The sequence below is a fragment of the Fusarium phalaenopsidis genome (assembly GCF_050370095.1).
Source record: "Fusarium phalaenopsidis strain FUZ10S chromosome Unknown contig_32304, whole genome shotgun sequence".
NCBI lineage: Eukaryota > Fungi > Ascomycota > Sordariomycetes > Hypocreales > Nectriaceae > Fusarium > Fusarium phalaenopsidis.
The window spans coordinates 4,365,986-4,386,959 of record NW_028145404.1 but is presented as its reverse complement, the minus strand read 5'-3'; the positions used below and the strand labels follow the sequence as shown (position 1 = coordinate 4,386,959).

The following is a 20,974-nucleotide window of genomic DNA, read 5'->3' as shown; positions in this document are numbered from 1 at the left end:
CGGCGGGCCTTGGTTGGCATCTAGCCGGACGTTAAAGGCGGGAGGTCGGTCTGTATTGGCAGCAGGGAGCACGAAGGAAGCCCGGGAGGGATCAGGGAAGTTGACGTGCTCCGAGACGAGGGTTGGCCGGGCTCCTAGGGATTGGTTAGGGGCCAAGCCAGGAGAGGGAGATGGCTGTCGGCCCCCAGTAGCGTCGATGGTAGGTGAGGCAGGGGCGCTGTTCTCGCTCAGGGTGGGCATCTGCTGTGGCTGCTTGAAGCGATCGGGTCGTTGTCCCCGCTGAGAACCGTGTTGCGACTTGATTCGGGTCAGCGTGGTCGTCTCGTGGTCGGCCTTGGAGAGAGTCCTGTCGGCGTCAAGCGACTCGAGTCGGCCAATGGCGTCCTTGTTGCCGTGGTCGGCCGCAATCTGGTACCACTTCCGGGCCTCCGCCAGACTCTTCTCAACGTGTATTCCTATCTCGTTGTAGTATCCCAAAGCGAATTCTCCAGTAGGAAGTTTGGCGGCTGCAGCTTCTTGAGCGTACTTGTACGCCAAAGCCTCGTTCTTCTTAAACACACCCTCGTATCCAAACAAAAACCATCGACTGACGCCCAGAGCAGCCTCTGGCAGACCCTGCTTGGCTGCCAAGCCGTAGTAGTGGATGGAGTATGATGGGTTGAAGTCGCAGCTGAATTGGCAAAGCTCATATGCTTGACCCATCTTGAGCTGGGCCTTGGCGAAGCCTAGGTAAGCTGACTTCTCGATATACATCTTGGCTGTGAGGGGGTTGTTGGGCAGCAGACCCTCGGGAATGGTGATGTCGGGCAGATCCCGTCCGATGAGCATGCCGTACACGTAGGCGCCCTGGGGAGCGTCTTCATCAGAGCTATCGGCGGCGGCCTGTATCCGCTCAAGGCCAGTCGAGTAGTCCTTGGTCTCGCCGTGCTGGCCCAAGAGGCTCATCATGCCCATTCGGTACAGCGAGGCGGAATCCTTGAGGGATAAACCGCGGTAGTAATGCTCCTTGGCTTTGGACATGTCGTTGGACTGTTCGTACAGCATGCCCATCCGATATTCCGATCGAGCGTGGCCAAGCTCGGCGGCACGCTTGTAGCCGACATAGGCCTCACGCTTGTCAACGCGATTGCCAAACTTGCCAAACTCGAGCCATTTTGAGCGCATGTAGAGTGCCTCGGGGTGCTCTTGCTGTGACAGGTAGGAGATGATGTTGATTGCATCGAGGCGGAGCTCATGTTCTATGCGAGGGGTAGCGGGTCGGGCCCTGTCGCCATACTCTCTCGTGAGGCTCTCCTGGGAGATGTCTGCCCAGGTAAGGACGTCGCGCGCCCAGGTAATCTGCATCGAGACATTCTGGGAGTGCAAAACGTGCTTGCGCGCGTTCCATAGGATCTCCTCCTTCTCCTCGTCAGTCGGGGGGATGTTATCGCCCTTGACCTTGGGGAAGGGTGAAAATGAGGGGGCGTCGAAGTTCATGGTGCTGAGGCGCTCGGTCCTGTAGGCGTCGCTCGATTGGTATGCTCGAATATCGTCGTCTGAGACCTGGGCGGCGTTGGCCTGGGGCCGGGGCTGGTCAGCTCCCCGAGGGTTGATATAAGTCGAGAGGGAGGGCTCGCGGGTGTGACGAGGTCCAGGTCCAGGTGCAGCTTCGGATCGCGGTTCAACAGAAGTAGCCTCGAGCTCCATGCGCTGGAGGTCCTCCTGCATGTTTTGGGGGACCTGAGGGGTTACCCTAGATACAAGGACAACAAAGAATCGTCAGCGCGCCCCACCTTTCCACCGTTGCAACCGGATCCGGCTCTCACAGGCAAGCTTAAGGGGACTGGGACGGGGACGGAGCAGGGCAGGGAGCTTGGGCTTGGGGAATCGGGAAATAGAAACTGGAGCCTGGGCCGCAAACGGGATGGGATTAAAAGGGGAGAAACCAGGCGACGTACCTTTGGGGCGCAGGAGCGACGACCTCTGGCATATAATAGTCGTCGAAACCACCGGGGACAAAGGTCGCACCGAGTTGTGGGGGAGCCATGTCGTTTTGCTGGCTCTCGTCTGTCGGAGAAGGACGTAAGATGTCAGCACGAGGATTGGGGGAAAGGATGAATAATGAAGGGGCCCTGGTTCTGGCCTCTCCCGGGGAGATGAGAGCACTGTAAGAGCTGACGGGCGCGGTCGCCGATGACTCTGCAGAGACGGCGCGTAACCCCTCCTTTCGCCCAAGCCAGCAGGCGACCGAAGGACGAGCTGAATAGCTGTGCGTGCGCTGCGTTCTGGCTTGGTTGGCTGGCTTGCCTGCCTACCTGCCTGATTGATTGATTGATTGGTGGCGGTGGTTCCAGCGACAAGCTGCAGAATTAGTCGATTTGACGTAGACTGTAGGCTGGTTGTGGCCCGAAGGAAAGGCTCCAGAATCAAGATGGAGTGTGAAACGCCAAATGGAGGCGGTTCGGGAGCCCAACGACGAGGGGATCCAGAAGTAGTAACAGTGCGGCGGGGTTCTAGAGCCCAACGTCGGGTGGTGCCTCAGGGGATCAAGCACAAGGATCCAGGTCCGAAGCGCGCCAAGGACCACTCTGCTAGGGGCCGGCTGGTATTGTCCGTAGGTACTGCCGAGAGACAAATGTTGTCGGAAGCGGGACGTAATGGAGCAGATACGAAGATCTACTAATACCCGTAAGAGAATAAGAAAAGGTCGCTTGGACGATTGCTTGGACGTGCCGTTCCGAGATGGCTGTGTCAGGATAGTCACAATGTCGTCCGCCACAGCAGGCGCTTTAGGGGTCCGTCCTGCGCCGGCCTATTGTGGTGTTTAGGCACTGTTGTATCCTGACCCGCTGGCTGGCATGGCCCAGAAGACATTGCTGAGACCTAGAATGTGGCTTGGAATTCCAAGGACCAGGCTGTGTAGTGTGTGCCAGAGACGCAAATAGCTCCCCTGTCGAAATGACGATGCTGGCCTGGAGCTCTGGGGAAAGACCATGTTGAGCTCGGCTTGCGTGTTTCTAAGGGGCTGGGCGTCGACCGATCTTGCAGGTAGCCAGGGACGAGCAATTGCTGACACGGCTTCAGGTCTAGATAGTTCGCGCCAAACTCTGTCGGGGTTCTCATGTCCAAGAGGCGTTTCTCTCTCGAGCTTTGATGTCCTTGTTCTCGTATTGGAGGTCCAAGATTGAGTGCGTCCCAGTCCCTCTTGGTCCAGTGTCGGCCACCAATCAATCAATCAAATCAAACAAATATGCCGGCGAATGGAGAGTCGCCAGCTCGCACAAGATGCGCTCCTGCATATCAGCTCTTACAGAGGGAGCCGGCCAAGTGATGACGGGGATGACGGGAGAATTAAGGGTTGCTTACATGAAGAGTTGCCGGCAGCGGCTGAGCCGCCGGGAGCTCCCTTTCCGAGCTGTGCGTATTGCTGATAGCTCGCCATTGCGGCGGCTTGAGGGTCGGCGTGTGGGGCAAGGGAATATGGGTATTGAACGAAGAGGTAGTTGGCAAAGAGAGTCGGAAAAGAAGAGAGCCGAGGTCGAGATCAACGAGGAGGCTGAGGGTCCAGACGCTTCGTTATGTATCCGTCAGTGTGACGGGCCTCACGAGATGGGCTGCTGTCCTGTAATCAGCTGTAAGGAGCTGTAACACTAGAAATCGCTAGGCCCAGCCCGCGACTGGCACCCTGTGGGCGTCTTGCAGAGGGTGGGCTGCGGCGGCGGCTGTTGGGAGCGGGGCGCTCCCGAGCAAAAGGTGCGCGCGCGACGGGCGACAGTGCGTGGGGAAAGGAAAGGAAAAGCGAAGGGTCGCTCGTGCGTGCTGCGACAGTCGAGTAGCCTGCGACAGACAGGTCGTAAGTGGGCTGTGGGTGAAGGATTCGCAGCAGGGATGTTGGCCCCGTTCGTTCAACGGCGTCTTGTTTCAATTTGTGGAATCAACTCTCTCGGACTGACATGAACTATTAGGTGAGGATCGGCGTGGACATGAGACAGTCCGTATGGAGTGATGTAAGGAGAAGAGAGGTTGGGTGCAGGAATGAAATAGGCCAAAGTAATGCAAAGAATAAAGGTGAAGGAGGCAGAGGCAGGCGCCTGAGATCTCAGGTCCTCGACGTCAGATGCCTCTCGCTTAAAGGTGGTTGTGAGGGAGGAGGCATCGCCGCCTGCAACTGTCCGACACTGCAATAGCAGACGAGAGCCCTCTAATGCTTAGGATGTACTCTTATGTTGCGAGGAAATAATCTACCTAAAATATAGAAAGAATTAAGAAGATATGATCATAGTAATTAGGTAGCACTCTATAAATACTCTCAAGAGTATTGACAGGGCTCATCTAAGGCGGGCATCAAGTAATGTTTGTACTCCGTACGGTCTCTCATGTTTTTTCTTGGACCATGTGGCTACCTACCTAACTAGCTGCATGGCCCCTTGGCAGATAAATTCAAAGCTATTGAAGATTGCTAAGAAACCTGGCCACGGGAATTTGCATTGCAACCGAAGAGCTGTGAAGCTGGAGCTCGGAATGGAGGGTAGCCACACGGCCACGGAGACACCCTTGAGACGAGGGGCAGAGAGGCTGGTTATGATGTACATGCTCGTCACGGCGTCATGAAGTCATGACCCTGGTACTCTCAAATCTGCCAACCATTGCAGCACATGTCCTGATGCCTCTCATTTCTCGTGCTCTTTGGTTAGTTGTCAAGTTTCACATGTGCTGTTGGCTGTAGCTAATTTACCGATACGGGCACCATTTCGAGAGAGCTTTGCTGTAGCTGCATCAGCAGCTCAGCTCAGTTACATGGCCAAGCTGGCCGCTTGCTCAGCCACAGCCCCCGCTGCTATTTTCAGCTCCAGCTCTGTCCCTGGTTTCATTTCCAGCGAGCGCCGCCTGCTGGTCGAGGCCATGATGGGCTGAATTTTGAATTGTTCTTTTTCTGTTGGACCAAAGTCGTTGTTGTTCCGGCAAGACATGCCATACTCATTGCTGTCCCCGTACACAAGCACGGCACTACCTAACAGCAAGCTGTCGTGTTCTGTACGGCCACGTGAAAGCTATGTCTCCGACAGCGAACAAGCTTGTTGCCTCGTGGCTCCAAATGCGAGTTTAATTAATCGTCTAGTGCGATGCGAGGCACGGGACGGAGTACCTACCTTGGCACTGGAGGTGTCAAGGCATATAGAACCCGCATAGCCTAGGCTGACTCTGATCCAAAGTCCTTTGCGACGGAACTGCATATGGAATCTATCAAACCGCCGCCCAGGCAAGCCGCACAAGGCTGACTTGACCCCCATGGACCTTCATCGATAGTCTGCCCAGCCCAACCCCAAACAGGTGGGATGTGCTCACTTGCTGTCCATGCGCGATCAGCCGCATGCAACCCAAATATGCGATTTCAATCTGGAAAAGCAGCGAATTACAAAGATGCAATTTTGTTGAAATGGTGCGAACCTGGACGCCGATGAATCCTCCAACATGATTACCTCATCCGAGGTGACCTGGTGGCTCGGCGCGGAATTTCTCTTTCCCGAACCACCCCTGCAAGCCCAGCGACCTCGCAACCACCAGCGCCAGGCATGTGCCGTGGCCTCGCGTCACTGAATGCAGCCTGGTGAAGCTTCAATATCACCAGCCATCAACACCACGACCCCAACGAACCATATCACAACACCGCCTCATTGACCGCATCATCCCCCACCAAAAACCTCAGTAAAAAACTCTGCGCAAAACAGTAACGAGGCATTCTGCTCTCCCCCCGTCGCCCACAATGGCCGACCGCAACCTCGCCCAGATCCTTGCTCAGCTCAAGCACTCCCCATCCATGAGCTACTCCGAAGCCAACGCCCTCCTCTCCAAGGCCAAGCTCGCCCTCCTCAAGCTCAACGCCCTCACACCGTCCCCCAACACCCCCGCTCCCCTCCTCCCCCTCGCCCGCGAGACCTACGAGCAGGGCGCCCTCTTTGCCATCCGCGCCCGCAACCCCGACGCCTTCACCCGCTATGTCCAGCAGCTCCAGCCCTTCTACGAGCTCCCCGCCTCCGTGCTTGCGCCCAACCTGCCCGAGCGGAACAAGGTGACCGGTCTGAGCCTGCTTCTGCTGTTGACTCAGGGTCGATATGCCGAGTTCCACACCGAGCTTGAGAGCTTGGCCAACCGGGAAGGTGGCGGCGGTGACGTCGAGAGTGACCGATACTTGGGCTACCCCATTCGTCTGGAGAGGTGGTTGATGGAGGGATCCTACGATCGGGTTTGGAAGGCCATGAAGAGCAGTGAGGTGCCATGCGACGAGTATAGCGTTTTCTCAGAGGTGAGGATATATACGCCATCGACGATCAACGGATACTAACCTGGACACAGATTCTTAAGAACCAGATTCGCTCCGAAATCGCCTCCAGCAGCGAGCGCGCATACCCCAGCCTCCCCATCAGCTCGACAAAGTCCCTGCTCTTCCTCGACTCGGAGGGCGACGTCATCTCGTTCGCCCACCACCGCGGCTGGGTCGTCCGCGACGGCCAAATCTACTTCCCCGACGCCGCTGAGGGTGAGGATGGCGACCAGAACAAGGAGATGAGCCAGATGGTGATAGAGAATGCTCTGGGCTACGCCCGCGAGCTCGAGACGATTGTGTAGAGCTGCACTAGTGGAGACCAAGGGGAAACAGGATATAGACGGGTAGAGGAAGAGACAACTGTTGTACGACTAATTAAACTTCACGATATCCGTCCATCCGACGGAAACACAAAGCAAGCAACCGTCCAACACATATACTCATGAGGTCTCCATACGTCATTCTTCTATCGAATTGTGTACGTCTCGCATGAATTCAGGCTAAGTTGCAGCTATAAAGACACGACATGACTCCTATGCCATCGTTCTACCAACCTATCGTCCAAGTCCAGCCATTTTTGAAAACCAGAGACGTCCCCTTTCGGTCCACCTGGCTTCTTTTGTGCATCGTTGACTCGAAACTCCATGTCCCAACTTGCGCTCCAGTCATTAAATCTTCTACTCTTTAAAAGCTTAAGCGAATAGCTTCAAGCCGCTGCCATGCTTGCCAATCTCGCAAACCTGGCACACTCGGCACACGGTGCCCTTGTACTGGGTGTGGTACTTGGAGCCGTCAAAGGCACACTCCTCGAACGCTGTACCGCTGTAGATGGGAGTGTGGCTGGCCGCGCACACGTCAAACTCAGCGAACTGATCAAACTCGATCTCAACAGCATCATGAGGGTTGCGCTCGCACTGAGCCTTAGCTCTCCTGGCCTATTTAGGGTGTTAGCAACTGGGACAGATTAAATAGGGGCAGTGACAACTTACGTTCTCCACAATCTTGCTGGCACCACCGTTAGCAATGATGCGGTTAGCAAAGCTCAGGGCAGAGTTGTAGTTCCTGTTGCGCATGGCCAGTTGCATGGCGCTAAGCAGGGCAAGCTGTCGATGAGGCACCTCGATCTTGGGGATCGTGAAGTATGCCGACAGCTCAAGGCTTCTCTGAAGCTTCTCGGGGTCACTGGCTACGACCTCGGCGGAGCCCAATTGTCTCCTCGAGAGCTCAATGTCCATAGCAACAGCGTACTCGCTCGCCGAAGCAATGAGCTTCTTAGCCTCAGCCACCTCGTCCTCGCTCGAAACAGCGTTGACCAGGATGGAGTGCAGGATGCCCCTGAAAATGTTCACACCAGCATCCAGTCTGTTGGACTTCATCGAGTCGTAGCCTGCCTGCAGGTCGTTGGAGGCAAGGTGCTCCAAATCCCGAGGGATAATGGGCAGAACCCTTCTGGGATCGGTCTCATCCAGCGTTCGGCGGACATAGTTCACCAGGGGTGACAGGCCCTGGGAAGCGGGGAGGAAGGTCCTGGAGGCCGAGTAGACCTCGAGGAATCGCGGCTTGAGTGGTGCAAAGTCAACTGCACCCACCTGGCGGTTGAGGAGCTGCATAGCGGTCTCGAACGAACCGCCAGCAATGTGATCCACAGCCAGGGGCGAGTTGCGTGCCCAAAGGTCGGCCTCACTGCTGGCAGCGCCGCCAGCATCAGCACTCTCGACATTGACGAAGTCGCTGTCAACCTCGGGAACATCATCATCACCCATATCCCAGCCGGCAGCATCCTCATCATCATCATCGATCAAGGAGACGTTGCGCTTGGCAGCAGAATCGTCCTCCAGGGCATCCTCGAAACCTCCAGCAGCAGCAGCGGGCTCATCCTCAAGCGAAAGACCCTCAACCTGTCCGAGAAGAGCCTTCTCAAAGAAGGATTGCGAAGTAGCCTTGGTGGGCCAGTTGGCCTTAAAGGTGGACACAACAGGCTTGGGAGTAGACAGGGGAGCACCGAGAGTGGGCATGGTGAGGTCTTCCTCAGTCAGACCAGTGGCCTCCAGGATGGCCTGGCACTCCTCCTCAAGGCCGTGAGACTTGGCAGTCATGTACGCAAGGGGGTCTAATACAGAGTTAGTGAGACACAAGATAGGCAGTTAGCTTGATACTTACAGAGGTCAATCTCCTTGAACATCTGAATGCGATCCTCAACCTCACCGAGATAAACGGCGTTCTGGAATCGCGAGGTAAAGTCACCACGGTGTTCAGCAATCTTGGCCATTCGAGCAAGCTTGGAGTGGTCACCAGTAGCGAGGTACAGGAAGGAAAGCTTGTCGAACTGCTTCAGCTTCTGGTAGCACATCTCAACGACCTGATGGTTGCCGTGTGCCAAGGCCTCGGTGCTCAGGCGGGTCCAGAACTTGGGCTTGTCAAGCTCCTTAGCCATCTCAACAGCCACGTCAAGGTTGCCGCACTCAATGGCAAGGTCGAATCGGGTAGTAGGATCCTGGACGAACTGCAGAGCAATCTCAGGGTAGCCCTTCTTCTGGAGATATGAGATGATAGACTGTCCCACAAGGCTGGAATTCCGGATGATGTGAAGCATCTCCTCGTAGTTTCGCTTCACAAGGGCCAGCTTGAATCGATACTCGGTAGGGTCGATCTGCAGGATACGGGGCTTGGCGGCTCGGTCAAGGCAGTAAACGTTGCGGCCCTTGACCTTGACTAGGTAGACGGTCTGGTCTAGGGTTCGGACAATACCGTTGTCGCCGTTCAGGAGAGTGTACTTGACGTGGTTAAGAGTCGAGTAGAGGAGGACACCGGCATCGTCCCAGGTAGCGCTCTTGATACGAATCGTCTCGTGGAGGGTGCTGACCTGCTCGAGAGCCTTGGTAACAATGGTGACATTGTGCTTGCTCAGGAGAGCGGCGTAGAGGCCATCGTTGGACCACACAACATACTTGACACCGTTGACGGCAAGCTCACCGGTGCTCTTCTTCTGCTGGATGTCGTAAAGGTGGACGGCGGTGGGGGTGATGATCAACAGGTTACCAGTACCTCCAAAGTAGATGTCAGTGGTACCAACGGGGGGCTTGAAGGATCGGGTCGTGTTGTTGGAGAGGTCCTTGATATCGATGGTCTGGTTGGCCGAGTTGAGCACAGCGAATCGGTTGCGAGCCACGAAGATGGCCGAGTTGCCAGCGCCACGCTTGGACTCGGCTGGCTCGATAGCGCCCGAGCCATCCTTGGGGAGGTTCACCAGCTCATAAGAGCCTCCATCGGCGGGGGAGGTGACAAGGATAGATCGCTCCGCAGGGTTGTAGGACAGGGTACGGGGCGCAACCCAGGCGCTACCGAGCTTCTTGAGCGACAGCAGGGTAGGGCTCTCAATGTTCTTCTGGAAATCGTAGGACTTGACATGCTTCTCCTTGGTGACGTAGAACAGCTGGTTCTGGTGAACAGCAGAGGCAGGGCGCTCACGCTCCAACTTGAAGACCATAACACCATTGTCGTGGCCGGCGGCGAACAGGTTGATCTCGGGGTGGGCAGCAATAACCCAGAAACGGTCGTTCTCTCGCTTGAACGACTGGACGGCAGTTCGCTTGTTAAGATCCCACACACGGATGGTCTTATCCTCGCCAGCAGACAGAATCAGATCCTGGTGAGGGTGGAAAAGACAGCCCGAGGCGTTCTGGAAATGTCCTCGGCATGTATCAACCTCCCAAGCCTTGGTCTCGCTCATGCGCCAGAGCTTGACCAGGCGGTCGTCGCCAGCGCTCACAATGAGGGGCATTGTGGGATGGAAGGCGACCCAGTTGACACCTCGGTCGTGACCCTCAAGGACGAACTTGACAACGGCGTCGGTATTGCCAAACATGTCGGTCTGGTTCTGGTTGGCGCGCGCCATCTGGTCTTCAAAGGACATCGAAGTGGGGGCAGAGTGCTTCTTTCGGAGGCCGGAGATGTCCCAAACACGGACGGACTGATCGAGAGAGGCCGAGACGACGAGGTCTTCCTTGGGGTGGAACTGGGCGCACATGGCATAGTGGTTGTGACCAGTCATGGTGCAGACTATGGACACATCAGCATTTCAGAACATTTGGCAAAGCGCCAACGCAACCTACTCAGTGAACGGTTCTGCCAGTTCCATATCCGAATGGTCTGGTCATCCGAGGCTGACAGAATCCAGGGAAGCTCGTGGTGGAAGAAGACGGTTCGGACATAGTCAAGATGGCCGTTGAGGGTGAACAGGCAGCGCCTGGTCTGGTAGGACCAGACCTTGATCTTGTAGTCGTCACCGCCCGAGACGAAGAGCGGCTGGGTCTTGTGGAAATCGACACCTCGGACGGGGCCATCGTGTTCCTCGAAGCGATCAATCAATGTTCCCATTCGGTAATCCCAGAGCTGGATAGTGGAAGAGTGTAGCGACACGAGGATCCATGGTCTGATGGTGACTTGTCAGCTTGGAGGTTGCGATGCGGTTTAGCGACGGTCAACGACTGACCTCTTGGGGTGGAAGGCAATGCCCTTTGCTCGAGAGGACTTGGACTCAAACTGCGCAACGATTACAATTAGCCAATCTGAACCCGGACACTTCATGGCCGCGCATTCATACCTTGGTCAACATTCCCGGGGAGGACTGCATCTTGGCGGGGAGGTGAAGCCGCAGCTTCAAGCATTAAGGGGTGGAACAATACGGGCCCAAGAAGCGGTCGGTGGAAGCAGTTGCTCAGCTTGCTTGTCGCTAGATCGCAATCGTCGGAGCGAGCTGGCCAGCAGAGCGTGGAGAAGGGGGAGGTTGTGAGGAGGGAAAAGGGAGGGATAGTGGTGGTTGAATGCTGGCCGTGGAGGGATCTCCTACCTAGGAGGCTTAAGCAATCGTGTCCCAAAGTGTGGGCTGCCATTCATGGCTGGGGAGGCTAAACCCACCCGCAACATCCATTGTTCCGCTCGTTAAGCTCCCTGAATGTGGCTTGACACCGACCCCTGAAGCCAGACACTCGGGTCAAGGAGAAACCTATGAGCTTACTGTCCCCGAAAGATGATCAATAGAGTATAACAAAAATAGCTAAAAATCGCTTTAAATAATTAGATTGTTTTATGATACTTTCTAGAAATTTATTGATAATGCTTCTGAGGAGTTTAGAGAACCCTCTTCATGTTCTGACGTGCCAAATGCAGGGGATACGACGCCCAGAAGCCACTGGGTCCTGTCACAGCCACAGGCCCGGGCGCCACATCATGACGGGGCACCTCGCTAAGCCTAGTTGGGGCAGCTCTTGCTTTTGGTGACGCTGTCCAGATCCAACGACACTTTACAACCGAAGGTCAGCTTGGTTCTCGATGAACGAGCTGTCATTGCAGGGCAATTGAAAGCCTGCTACAGTCGGAGAAGGCTTAGAAAGCCATATCATTTATTGAATTTGTGTCTTTGAGGATTGCAGCATCATCTCTTGATATCACCGCGTCTGCTATAGAGATAGCTCTTGAGAGCTGTCCTTTGCCCCTCCATCGCGAGCCTCAAAGCTCCAAGCTTCGCGTAGATACAACAAAGACGGTCATATGCGCTACCCGAGACAGTTCTAGTCATGCTGCGCCTTTCTCAACTGCCATGGGGGCTTGCGATGGCCCTCATGGCCTCTCTAGCGACTGCATCTCCAGCTGTCAACGTGGGCATGAACGCTGCCTTTCCCTGTGGGCCATATCTACTTGAACTTCTGTATGCCAAGCATCCAGATCATACCACATTGTGTCGCAGTGCTAATAGACTGTAGGGAGACGGCTGCCGGAGAAAACTCGACTTCGTACTTTCCACTCCTTGACAAGATCGCTAGTGGCCATTTCGCATCAGCAAGCTCAGATGCAGAGCTCTACGATCAGTTCCTCGAGGTTCTACAACAAGACGGCCATATTGCCAGCCCCGATGCTCTATCTACCTTCAAGCTAGCTCTCTCCCTGCGATCTGCGGCGCCACGAATCGAAGCGCATTACCAATACTACTCGACTGCCGTTGACCCTACGGCAAAGGAAGACGTCGACGAGAAGTGCCAGAGCTGGGCTCTGGTAGACAACAAGAAGTACTGCTCTCCAACACTTGATGTTGAGGCAGAGAGTGACCTGTCATCCAAGTGAGTTGTGTACATTCAAGCTCCGGTCCTTCTTGAGTCCTAATGCGATACAGACAAACCAATCTGTTGCCCTTTGATCAAGTACTAGGCATTGGCAAAGACGCCGTTCTCTATGCTGACCCTACATCTGCATCATTCGGCCCCTTTCACGAAGCTCTTTCAAAGGCTGCCAAGAAAGGAGACATCTCCTATCGACTTCGATACCGTCGGAGTACCGCCCAGAGCAGCCCTCTTCCTGTCAGTGGCTATGGTGTCGAGCTGGCCTTAAAGAGAACCGACTACATTGTTATTGACGATCGCGAAGCCGGTAAAGATGCCACGCAGAAGCCCGTCGCTACTGATGTGGTTCTTGATGAAGAGGAGGAAGTTGCTGATCTGAAGCCCCTTTCAACGTCGGAGTTGGCATCCTTGGGCTTGAAGACTGCCTCGTTCATTCTGAAGAGCGAAAATCCATTCGAAACCTTGGTTAAGGCGACACAGGACTTTCCCAAGTTTTCCAGGTCGATCATCGCCCACGAGGTTTCCAAGGAGTTTAAAGAGGAACAGCAGAAGAATGTTGCGGCCGGCGTTCCCACTGGCATCAACTTCCTGTGGATGAACGGAGTTCAACTCATTGAGCGCCAAATTGAACCGTTCAACCTTATCGATATGATCCGACGCGAGCGAAAGCTGATCAATGGTGTTCGTGCACTTGGCTTCAACGGCCAGCAAGCTGTTTCGTTGCTTGGACACTCAGAGATCGCCAACGCCAAAGCAGATGATGAGCCCACCAGGTTCGACTGGACAGATAGAAGCGAGGATGGCAAGGTCTTTATTTGGCTCAACAATCTCGAGAAGGATGATCAATATGCGGAGCTTCCGAAGGAACTGAAGGCGGTATGTACAACAAGATCCTTTGGTGAGGAACGTCACTTATCATGTTTTAGCTTCTTCGACGCACTTATCCCGGCCAGCTTCCCCAGGTGGCTCTCAACCTCTTCCACATCATTGCGCCTGTGGATTTTACCAATCTTCAGGACGTGAGGGCATTTGGTCAGCTGGCGCAGTTCATGCAGCGCGGTCTTACCATCCGTTTTGGTATTGCCCCCCTGACATCCACACCTGCAGCTGTTGCAGCAGGCAAGATTGCCTATCACTTGATGGAAACGTACGGTCTCGAGTCTCTGGTCGCATATCTCTCGGAGTGCGAGGAAGGTTCCAAGACTGGTGTGGACAAGAAGGCCTTTGCCAAGGCCATTGAGGGACGCGAGCCACTACCTAAAACTACCAAGATGACTTTGGATGAGGTTCTTGAAGCCGAATCTTATACACAGAAGATCAAGGCAGCGCAGACTTGGGCCAGTCGACTCAACGCAGACACGACGGTGCGCCCCGTATTCGTCAACGGCCTAGCTATTCCCCGTGAAAAGAACTGGGTGCAGGCGATGGGCCAGCGGTTGACTGAAGACACGCAGGTCATCCAGAAAGCTGTCTACCTTGGGGAGATCGACGAGGAGAGCTGGGTTCCCGGTGTCTTCTTGAATAAGGCGCTTGCCAAGAGGAACACTTACATCTTCCCCGATGATGATAAATCTCTCCGCGTTCTCGATGTCAACAAGCTTTACACTGATCATGCTGACCTATTCAGCAAGGTTGCTGTTCTCGAGGCCAATGCTGAGTCGACAAAGGAGACATGGGCTGTTCTAACTGTTGTCACTGACCTCAACACGGAAGATGGTCAAGATCTTCTTGTTTCTGCCCTTCAGTTCAAGCGTGCCAACCCGGGAATTCGACTTGAACTTGTTCATAACCCTTCATCGCCCGCTGACGCACACGCTGTCAACGGTGCATTCAAGACCAACACGGCGAAACTGGCCGAGATCGAGAGCAAGAATGAGCTCAAAGCCATTCTTGAGGCGCCGTGGACGGGTGAAGATGATGGATTCGGCAACGCGCTGGCGAACTTCCTTTCCACTGCCAAGATCTTGCCAGGAACGAAGGCCCTACTTCTCAACGGCCGCGTTGTTGGTCCTCTGCCAGCCAATGTCTTGTTCAAGGTGGACGACTTGCAGCAGCTCCTTGACTTTGAGCAGCGAAACAGAATTCTTCCTGTTTATGCTGCCATCGAGGACCTGGGTTTCACCGAGAAGCTCTCGGACCCTGTTGCCGCCGCAAAGCTCACTTCCATCACTGCACTCTCTACCATCTCTGACCTCCCAGAGGGCATCTTTGAGTCTGCTCCGTCCGTTCGAACTACGCTCTATAGCACGTGGAACTCAACACATACCGCGATTGAGATTGGCAACCCAGAAACTGCCAGCATTCACATTGCCGGTCTCCTAAACCCCACCAGCGAGCAAGGCCAGAAGTGGGCTCCAATCCTCAAGGTCTTGTCTGAGCTGGATGGTGTTTACCTGAAGCTGATCATCAACCCGAAGGAGGTTGTGTCAGAGCTTCCCATCAAGCGTTTTTTCCGCTATGTTCTCAACTCAGCCCCCTCTTTCGATAAGAATGGGCATGTCGAAGGCCCCAAGGCTGTTTTCAAGGGCCTTCCCTCAGAGGCTCTTCTGACAGCCGGCATGGATGTTCCTCCAGCTTGGCTTGTGGCTCCCAAGGCCTCCGTCCACGATCTCGACAATATCAAGCTCAGCTCTGTCAAGGCCGATGTGGACACGACATATGAGCTGGAGAATATCCTCATTGAGGGTCATTCCAGAGATGGCAAGCGAGGCGCACCCCGTGGTGCTCAGCTGGTCTTGGCAACGGAAAAGGACCCCCTCGTCACCGATACCATCATTATGGCCAACCTTGGATACTTCCAATTCAAGGCGAACCCTGGTTACTACAACATTCAGCTCAAGGAGGGCCGCAGTGCCGATATCTTCACCATCGAGAGCGTCGGTGCCCAAGGCTACTCTGCTGTCCCTGGAGATGAAGGTACCGAGGTTGCGCTTATGGACTTCAAGGGTACAACGTTATATCCGCGATTAGAACGAAAGCCAGGCATGGGAGAAGCTGACGTTCTCGCAATAACTGATGATGAAGACAAGGGCATTGTTGCAAAGGGCCTCAAGTTCGCCGAGAGTCTCCTTGGTGCCTCCAAGACGCACAAGGAGATTTCTGCACAAGAACACGCCGAGATCAACATCTTCAGTGTCGCCAGTGGCCATCTCTACGAGCGTATGCTCAACATCATGATGGTTTCCGTCATGCGCAACACCAAGCACACCGTCAAGTTCTGGTTCATTGAGCAGTTCCTCTCCCCCTCGTTCAAGGACTTTATCCCACACATGGCAGCTGAGTACGGGTTCAAGTACGAGATGGTGACATACAAGTGGCCTCACTGGCTTCGTCAACAGAAGGAGAAGCAGCGTGAGATCTGGGGCTACAAGATCCTCTTCTTGGATGTGCTGTTCCCGCTGTCACTCGACAAGGTCATCTTTGTGGACGCGGACCAAATCGTCCGCACCGACATGATAGATCTCGTGAACCACGACCTCAAGGGCGCGCCGTACGGGTTCACGCCCATGTGCGACTCGCGCACAGAGATGGAGGGCTTCCGGTTCTGGAAGCAGGGCTACTGGGCAAACTACCTCCGTGGTCTCCCCTATCACATCTCGGCCCTCTACGTCGTTGATCTGCGCCGCTTCCGCCAGCTCGCGGCTGGAGACCGTCTCAGACAACAGTACCACACCCTCTCGGCCGACCCCAACAGCTTGTCAAACCTGGACCAGGACCTGCCCAACAACATGCAGTTCACCATCCCCATCCACAGTCTTCCCCAGGAGTGGCTCTGGTGCGAGACGTGGTGCAGCGACGAGAGTCTCGCCTCGGCCCGCACCATCGACCTGTGCAACAACCCGCAGACCAAAGAGCCCAAGCTCGATCGCGCGAGAAGACAGGTCCCCGAGTGGACCGTCTACGATGATGAGATTGCAGCACTGGATCAGCGACGCAAGGGTGCCGAGGAGAAGAATACCAAGAGCCGGAAGCTAGAGGAGGAAACGCATACAAAGGACGAGCTTTAGATAGAGGGTATATAGCAGCTGACCTTGGACTAATTTGACTGATTTATCCTTACATGCAACCGGTTCAATCGTAAGAATCGTACTAAACGTATCAGGCCGCGCCCACTCGTCATTTTGAGCTTCTACCGTTCAGGGTTTGAAGCTGAGGGAAGCCTCGTACCTCAACCCATCATGAAACCACTCCCACACATGGACCGGAAATGCTCGAATTCTAAGACCCAGATTACTCGAACACTCAGATTCTTGCTCGATCAGGACGAGAGTCCAGGGTAGCAATGACAGATAGATTCTCGAAGATGTGAACCTAATCATGAGACTTAGGATCATGGGACATGAGCCTGAGGCATTGTTTACTCACGGTCGGACTCAGTTGTATATTCTCCCCTTTCTTCATTCTTCACCTCTTTTCTTTTTCTTTCCTCTCACGCCTCGTCAACCTTTGCCCTGGTGACGTGGCTCAGATCACCAACTCCCGCAACTTCCCTTGCGCCTCTGCCCCCCTCTACTCAACTTCTACCTTTGCGACATAACCCCTACGAGTCTGAAACCATGAACATCACCGAAGGTCCTGCGCCCGACGTGCGGCTCGAGGAGAATCCACGGGCCAGCTCTCAGAGGACCGAGTCTCTCTTGGGTTAGATACCTGGGGTTGACAAGTTTGAGGAAACTGTGTCCGACCTGTATCAGGCTACGATCATACTCGCAGTCACCAAGAACTCCATCTTCGCCGATCGTGTTATGAAGGTTGTCGACCGAGCTCTTGATGGTGGTCACATGGTCGACGCACAGGGAAGAAGAACCTCTTCGATCGCATCAGGGCACTGTTTCGCTCCTCTGGCACCTTTGATTTGGAGAAAACAAAAGCCGCGGCCGCGGCCTATGCAGTGAGTTTCGCGAATAACTCTTCTTGAAGGCATTCTAGGCTAACGGGGTAATCCTATGAAAGGACCTATTCCTCTCTACCCCTCGACGTAGTATGCCGCCACCCAAAGTCGACGCGCCCGCACTTCTTGAGCTTGCGCGAGGCCTGCAAGAGGGAGCCCTTGCTCAGTTTCACGTCACTGAGCCTCAATATCAGGGGTTGATCACCCTTTTCTGCTCTGGTTTCCATCGTGGCTCCTACGTGGAGGCTGCACGAGGCGCCCGCATCAAGTCTGCATACGGGTGTATTGCGGCTTCGCACATTCGTCCTCTCGACCTTCCACTACTTCCAATTGACATTCTCGAAAAGAAGGGCCCTGCCATAAAGTCTGTGCTTGAGCAGCGCCGAGCCAAACGTGCACCCAAGATGGACGACTGGAAGAAGCTCATTGAGGCTTACCAACGGGAACTGGACGGCCCAATTGCGGCTACAGAGATAAACGACACGGAGGTGGGATTGTGTCTCGTTAATGAATTGGCGACGATGCGGGCGTTTGGAGATGATGTGCTCCACCAGCATTGTGTCCGTTCCCGTATGATAGCTATTCACCTACATGGGCTCTGGAAAGAGCAGCTTGAGTTTGTGGATGTTACCACCAAGGCAATTTCAGAGCATATGGTTGCCAAGGAGGATGGAGGAAGCGCAGTGGGAGTTGGCAGGGATGAGTGAATGGATAACACTGAAAGCGGATGGCTTCGGGTGGTCCCTGGTTGCTGGACGTCTTTGGGCATCTGATGTTCAGAAGAGACAACACACAATCGTGCTCAGCTTGATCAATCAGTTGCCCAATAAAACAAAATAGGTGTCAAGGTTGATTACTTTTCCAGTTTCCTTGGTGATATTTCATGATTTCAGAGCATACACGATAAGAGTTGTTTGTCATAGACGAAGCACGTCTTTGTTTGCCATATGGCTTGTACGCAGCGTAAGCTAGATGTCCAAGCAAAATCGATTCCCTGTTTGGCATGAAAAGCCATTACGCAGTCTCTGCCTTATTCATCCTTCTTTCTGAAAAGTATTTATACGAGAGTTGTCTCCCTCATCTCCTTCTTCCTCCTCCCACATTCATCCCTTTTCAACTCACCTCAATAACACTTCATCTTACATATACTGTATTACAACGGTTACTTTTTAGACTCAAGCTCGAACAAAACCTCATGACCCTCCGCCTTTGGTTCCGGCTAGCAAGGTCATCCTCTGTGACCATCACATCAAAGATATGGCTCTTTCTGCACCGTTGCAAGCGGAGAAGGCTCAAATGCCCAACTTGGCGGGCGCAGAATCTACTGCACCCAGTCCCGTTACATCTTATATAAAGCACGTGGCTCTCAGTGTACACAAAGCCTCGGGGACTCTGTCGACCAACTCGGGCTTTCAGTTGATGCTGGCTGAGTGTCCTGCTAGGGGTTTGGGCAGCAACACGACTTTATGGGAGTGATCTCCCAGAACAACAAGGAGGGCGCTCTTCATTATATATATTTCGGCACACCATCTTTATATACCATCTGGTATTTGATTGACTGACTCTTACACCGTAATGGACCCGTTCCATAATGGCTAACTCGTGATGGCATCTTAGGAGCTAAGAGGTGGTCGAAAACCTGAGCCTGCTGATGGCCCTCCGTGCACAATCATGGACATTCAAAGAGGAACTGAAGGTCGCCACCCGCTCAGATTTCTGGGGCTGTATTCTTAGCGATGTAGTTGGACTGGGCAAGTCCCTGACCGCGCTGATTGCAACCCTGAAGCTCCGAGAAGAGCTGCCCCTGATCTATATCGCGGCCCTGTTCTCGTTGTTTGTCGTACTGGATGTGTTGTCCAGTGGGCAGATGAGATCAGGAAGCACTGGAAGCGGGTAAGTTGGACACCGTGATGAGTCTTCCTCGTTAGAAACTGACATTTATCTGTAGGGACATCGCCTATCGGTCCTTGTTTTCAACAACAGGGCCTACCCTCACGACGCCCTCATCAAGTACGACGTGGTCATCTCCAGCCACGCCTTTGTCCGCCGCCTACTGTATGATCGTTACATCGCGGAGTTCCACGATTACTTGGAACATGCACCAGGCACGAGGAAGGCCATCGAGCGCTTCGGCGAGCTGAAGATTGCAAAGCCACCGAAGAGGATGGAGCATCCTCTCAACCCGAGCATAGCGAGGCTCAGGGGAACAGGGTTCAGTACCCTGATCTTTGACGAATCGCAAGATGTCAAGGACGTGTTCCGGTACATGAGCCAAGTCATCCGAGATTTACGGTACGAATATGCATTTATGCTCACAGCGACTCTGCTCCATAACAGATGGAGTGGCATTGCTGGGCAACTGCGTGTATTGCCTTGAAGCGGACCTTTCCTTTGCCTGCGAAACGCCACATGTCTTTGAGACGACTACGTGTTTGACATTATCGCCGAGCTTTCTCGCTCCCAACGGTTCTACAATTACCCCCCATCCTGATTATATATATCCTTCACTTCCCTTCCTCCAAGCTTCTGGATCCCAACTATATATATATTCTTATTCATCGCTTCCTAGTCAAGATTCATTTTCATGCACCACTCGAATTCGGACCATCGTTGGCCATCAGAAGACCTTGTCCAACTCTCCGCCCGCCTTGCTGGCGTTTGCTCGAGCGTTGCGAGAAGGCGAACTGGACCAGGTGTCGGTCACTTGTGACCAGTACTGGCCTGTAGTGGTGAATTTCTATCGTGGGTTCGATGGCGGTGTCGAGGATGCTCCTGTCGTAACCGCAGACAGATGCCTGCTTCGAGATCCCAATGATGCGGACAATGGAGTTACCGGTGCCACCTGGAAAAGAGCAGGGAAATGGAGCCTGCACCTGTCAAAGACATATTGGCTTCTGAGGTGTTTGAGATCTCCTGCGGTTCCAAACTTCCATCTCTACGACATCGCCAATCAGCTCCAGAGAGCTAGACAAGGACGAAAGCGTTGCCTGGACAGGCCCTCCCAGCCTCCACCCACTTCCTCTTGTGGATTTGAGCGGCCCTTGATAGTCTAATAACTACATAAAAAGAAGAAGAGTTTAAATTGTACTAAGAGCCGGGAGTTAATGTTCCTATACTATATATACTTCATGAGCGACCACCAAGGCCCTCTTGAGGGAGCAACCCAAGGTTGACGGATTCCAAATGGCACTTTCGGACATGGTCTTGAACACCTCTATATTCGCACGCACCGGAAGCGGCCTTCTCCTTCACTGCCTGAGTGACATCGTGGACCAGGCCACTGGCGGCGATCGAAGTGCCAGGGCACACCAGGACAGTAGAGCGAAGGCTCCCCATGAGGATCAACGAAACCGCATCGCCTTCACACTTGGCATCCTGAAGAAGTTGATGGAGGCCGAACATCGCGGACGCAAACCACGGGCCCGGGGATCCAGGACCTGGAAACCATCGGGCAAGTTGGTTCCGTTCTTGCGGAAGTGCCCCGTCTGTAGGAGCTTGTGTTTGAAACCCACAACATGGCTCTGATCGGTACCATCCCTGGCGCCGTGACGTTCCACGACTTGCGCCGCACTTCATGAAGTTTACGCCAACAAAGGACTGGCAAACAGCATGGCCGCTGGCGGGCGACTTGGCACACCGCTGTTCTGGGGGTTCTCGGGGATC

At 54.2% G+C, this 20,974-nt stretch overlaps 5 protein-coding genes across 5 annotated transcripts; 4 read left to right on the top strand and 1 right to left on the bottom strand.

The window, feature by feature from the left end:
- Positions 1 to 5,743: 5,743 nt before the first annotated feature.
- Positions 5,744 to 6,606, top strand: LRP88_10605 (proteasome regulatory particle lid subunit RPN12; the record flags this gene model as incomplete). Its single annotated transcript, XM_083247061.1, has 2 exons — positions 5,744 to 6,283; positions 6,334 to 6,606. 2 exons carry the CDS (start codon positions 5,744 to 5,746, stop codon positions 6,604 to 6,606), a joined length of 813 nt encoding a protein of 270 aa, XP_083098174.1.
- Positions 6,607 to 6,996: 390 nt separating this feature from the next.
- LRP88_10604 (coatomer subunit alpha) lies at positions 6,997 to 10,937 on the bottom strand (the record flags this gene model as incomplete). The annotated part of the gene is made up of 6 exons (XM_083247060.1): positions 6,997 to 7,239; positions 7,294 to 8,414; positions 8,465 to 10,363; positions 10,417 to 10,736; positions 10,797 to 10,846; positions 10,908 to 10,937. The coding sequence occupies 6 exons, from the start codon at positions 10,935 to 10,937 to the stop codon at positions 6,997 to 6,999; spliced, it is 3,663 nt and encodes a 1,220-aa protein (XP_083098173.1).
- A 943-nt stretch (positions 10,938 to 11,880) lies between these two features.
- On the top strand, positions 11,881 to 16,427 carry LRP88_10603 (UDP-glucose:glycoprotein glucosyltransferase-domain-containing protein; the record flags this gene model as incomplete). The annotated part of the gene is made up of 4 exons (XM_083247059.1): positions 11,881 to 12,011; positions 12,067 to 12,420; positions 12,474 to 13,296; positions 13,347 to 16,427. The coding sequence occupies 4 exons, from the start codon at positions 11,881 to 11,883 to the stop codon at positions 16,425 to 16,427; spliced, it is 4,389 nt and encodes a 1,462-aa protein (XP_083098172.1).
- A 976-nt stretch (positions 16,428 to 17,403) lies between these two features.
- On the top strand, positions 17,404 to 18,018 carry LRP88_10602 (uncharacterized protein; the record flags this gene model as incomplete). Its single annotated transcript, XM_083247058.1, has 1 exon — positions 17,404 to 18,018. One exon carries the CDS (start codon positions 17,404 to 17,406, stop codon positions 18,016 to 18,018), a length of 615 nt encoding a protein of 204 aa, XP_083098171.1.
- Positions 18,019 to 18,962: 944 nt separating this feature from the next.
- Positions 18,963 to 19,645, top strand: LRP88_10601 (uncharacterized protein; the record flags this gene model as incomplete). Its single annotated transcript, XM_083247057.1, has 4 exons — positions 18,963 to 19,135; positions 19,189 to 19,204; positions 19,260 to 19,573; positions 19,630 to 19,645. 4 exons carry the CDS (start codon positions 18,963 to 18,965, stop codon positions 19,643 to 19,645), a joined length of 519 nt encoding a protein of 172 aa, XP_083098170.1.
- Positions 19,646 to 20,974: the final 1,329 nt, after the last annotated feature.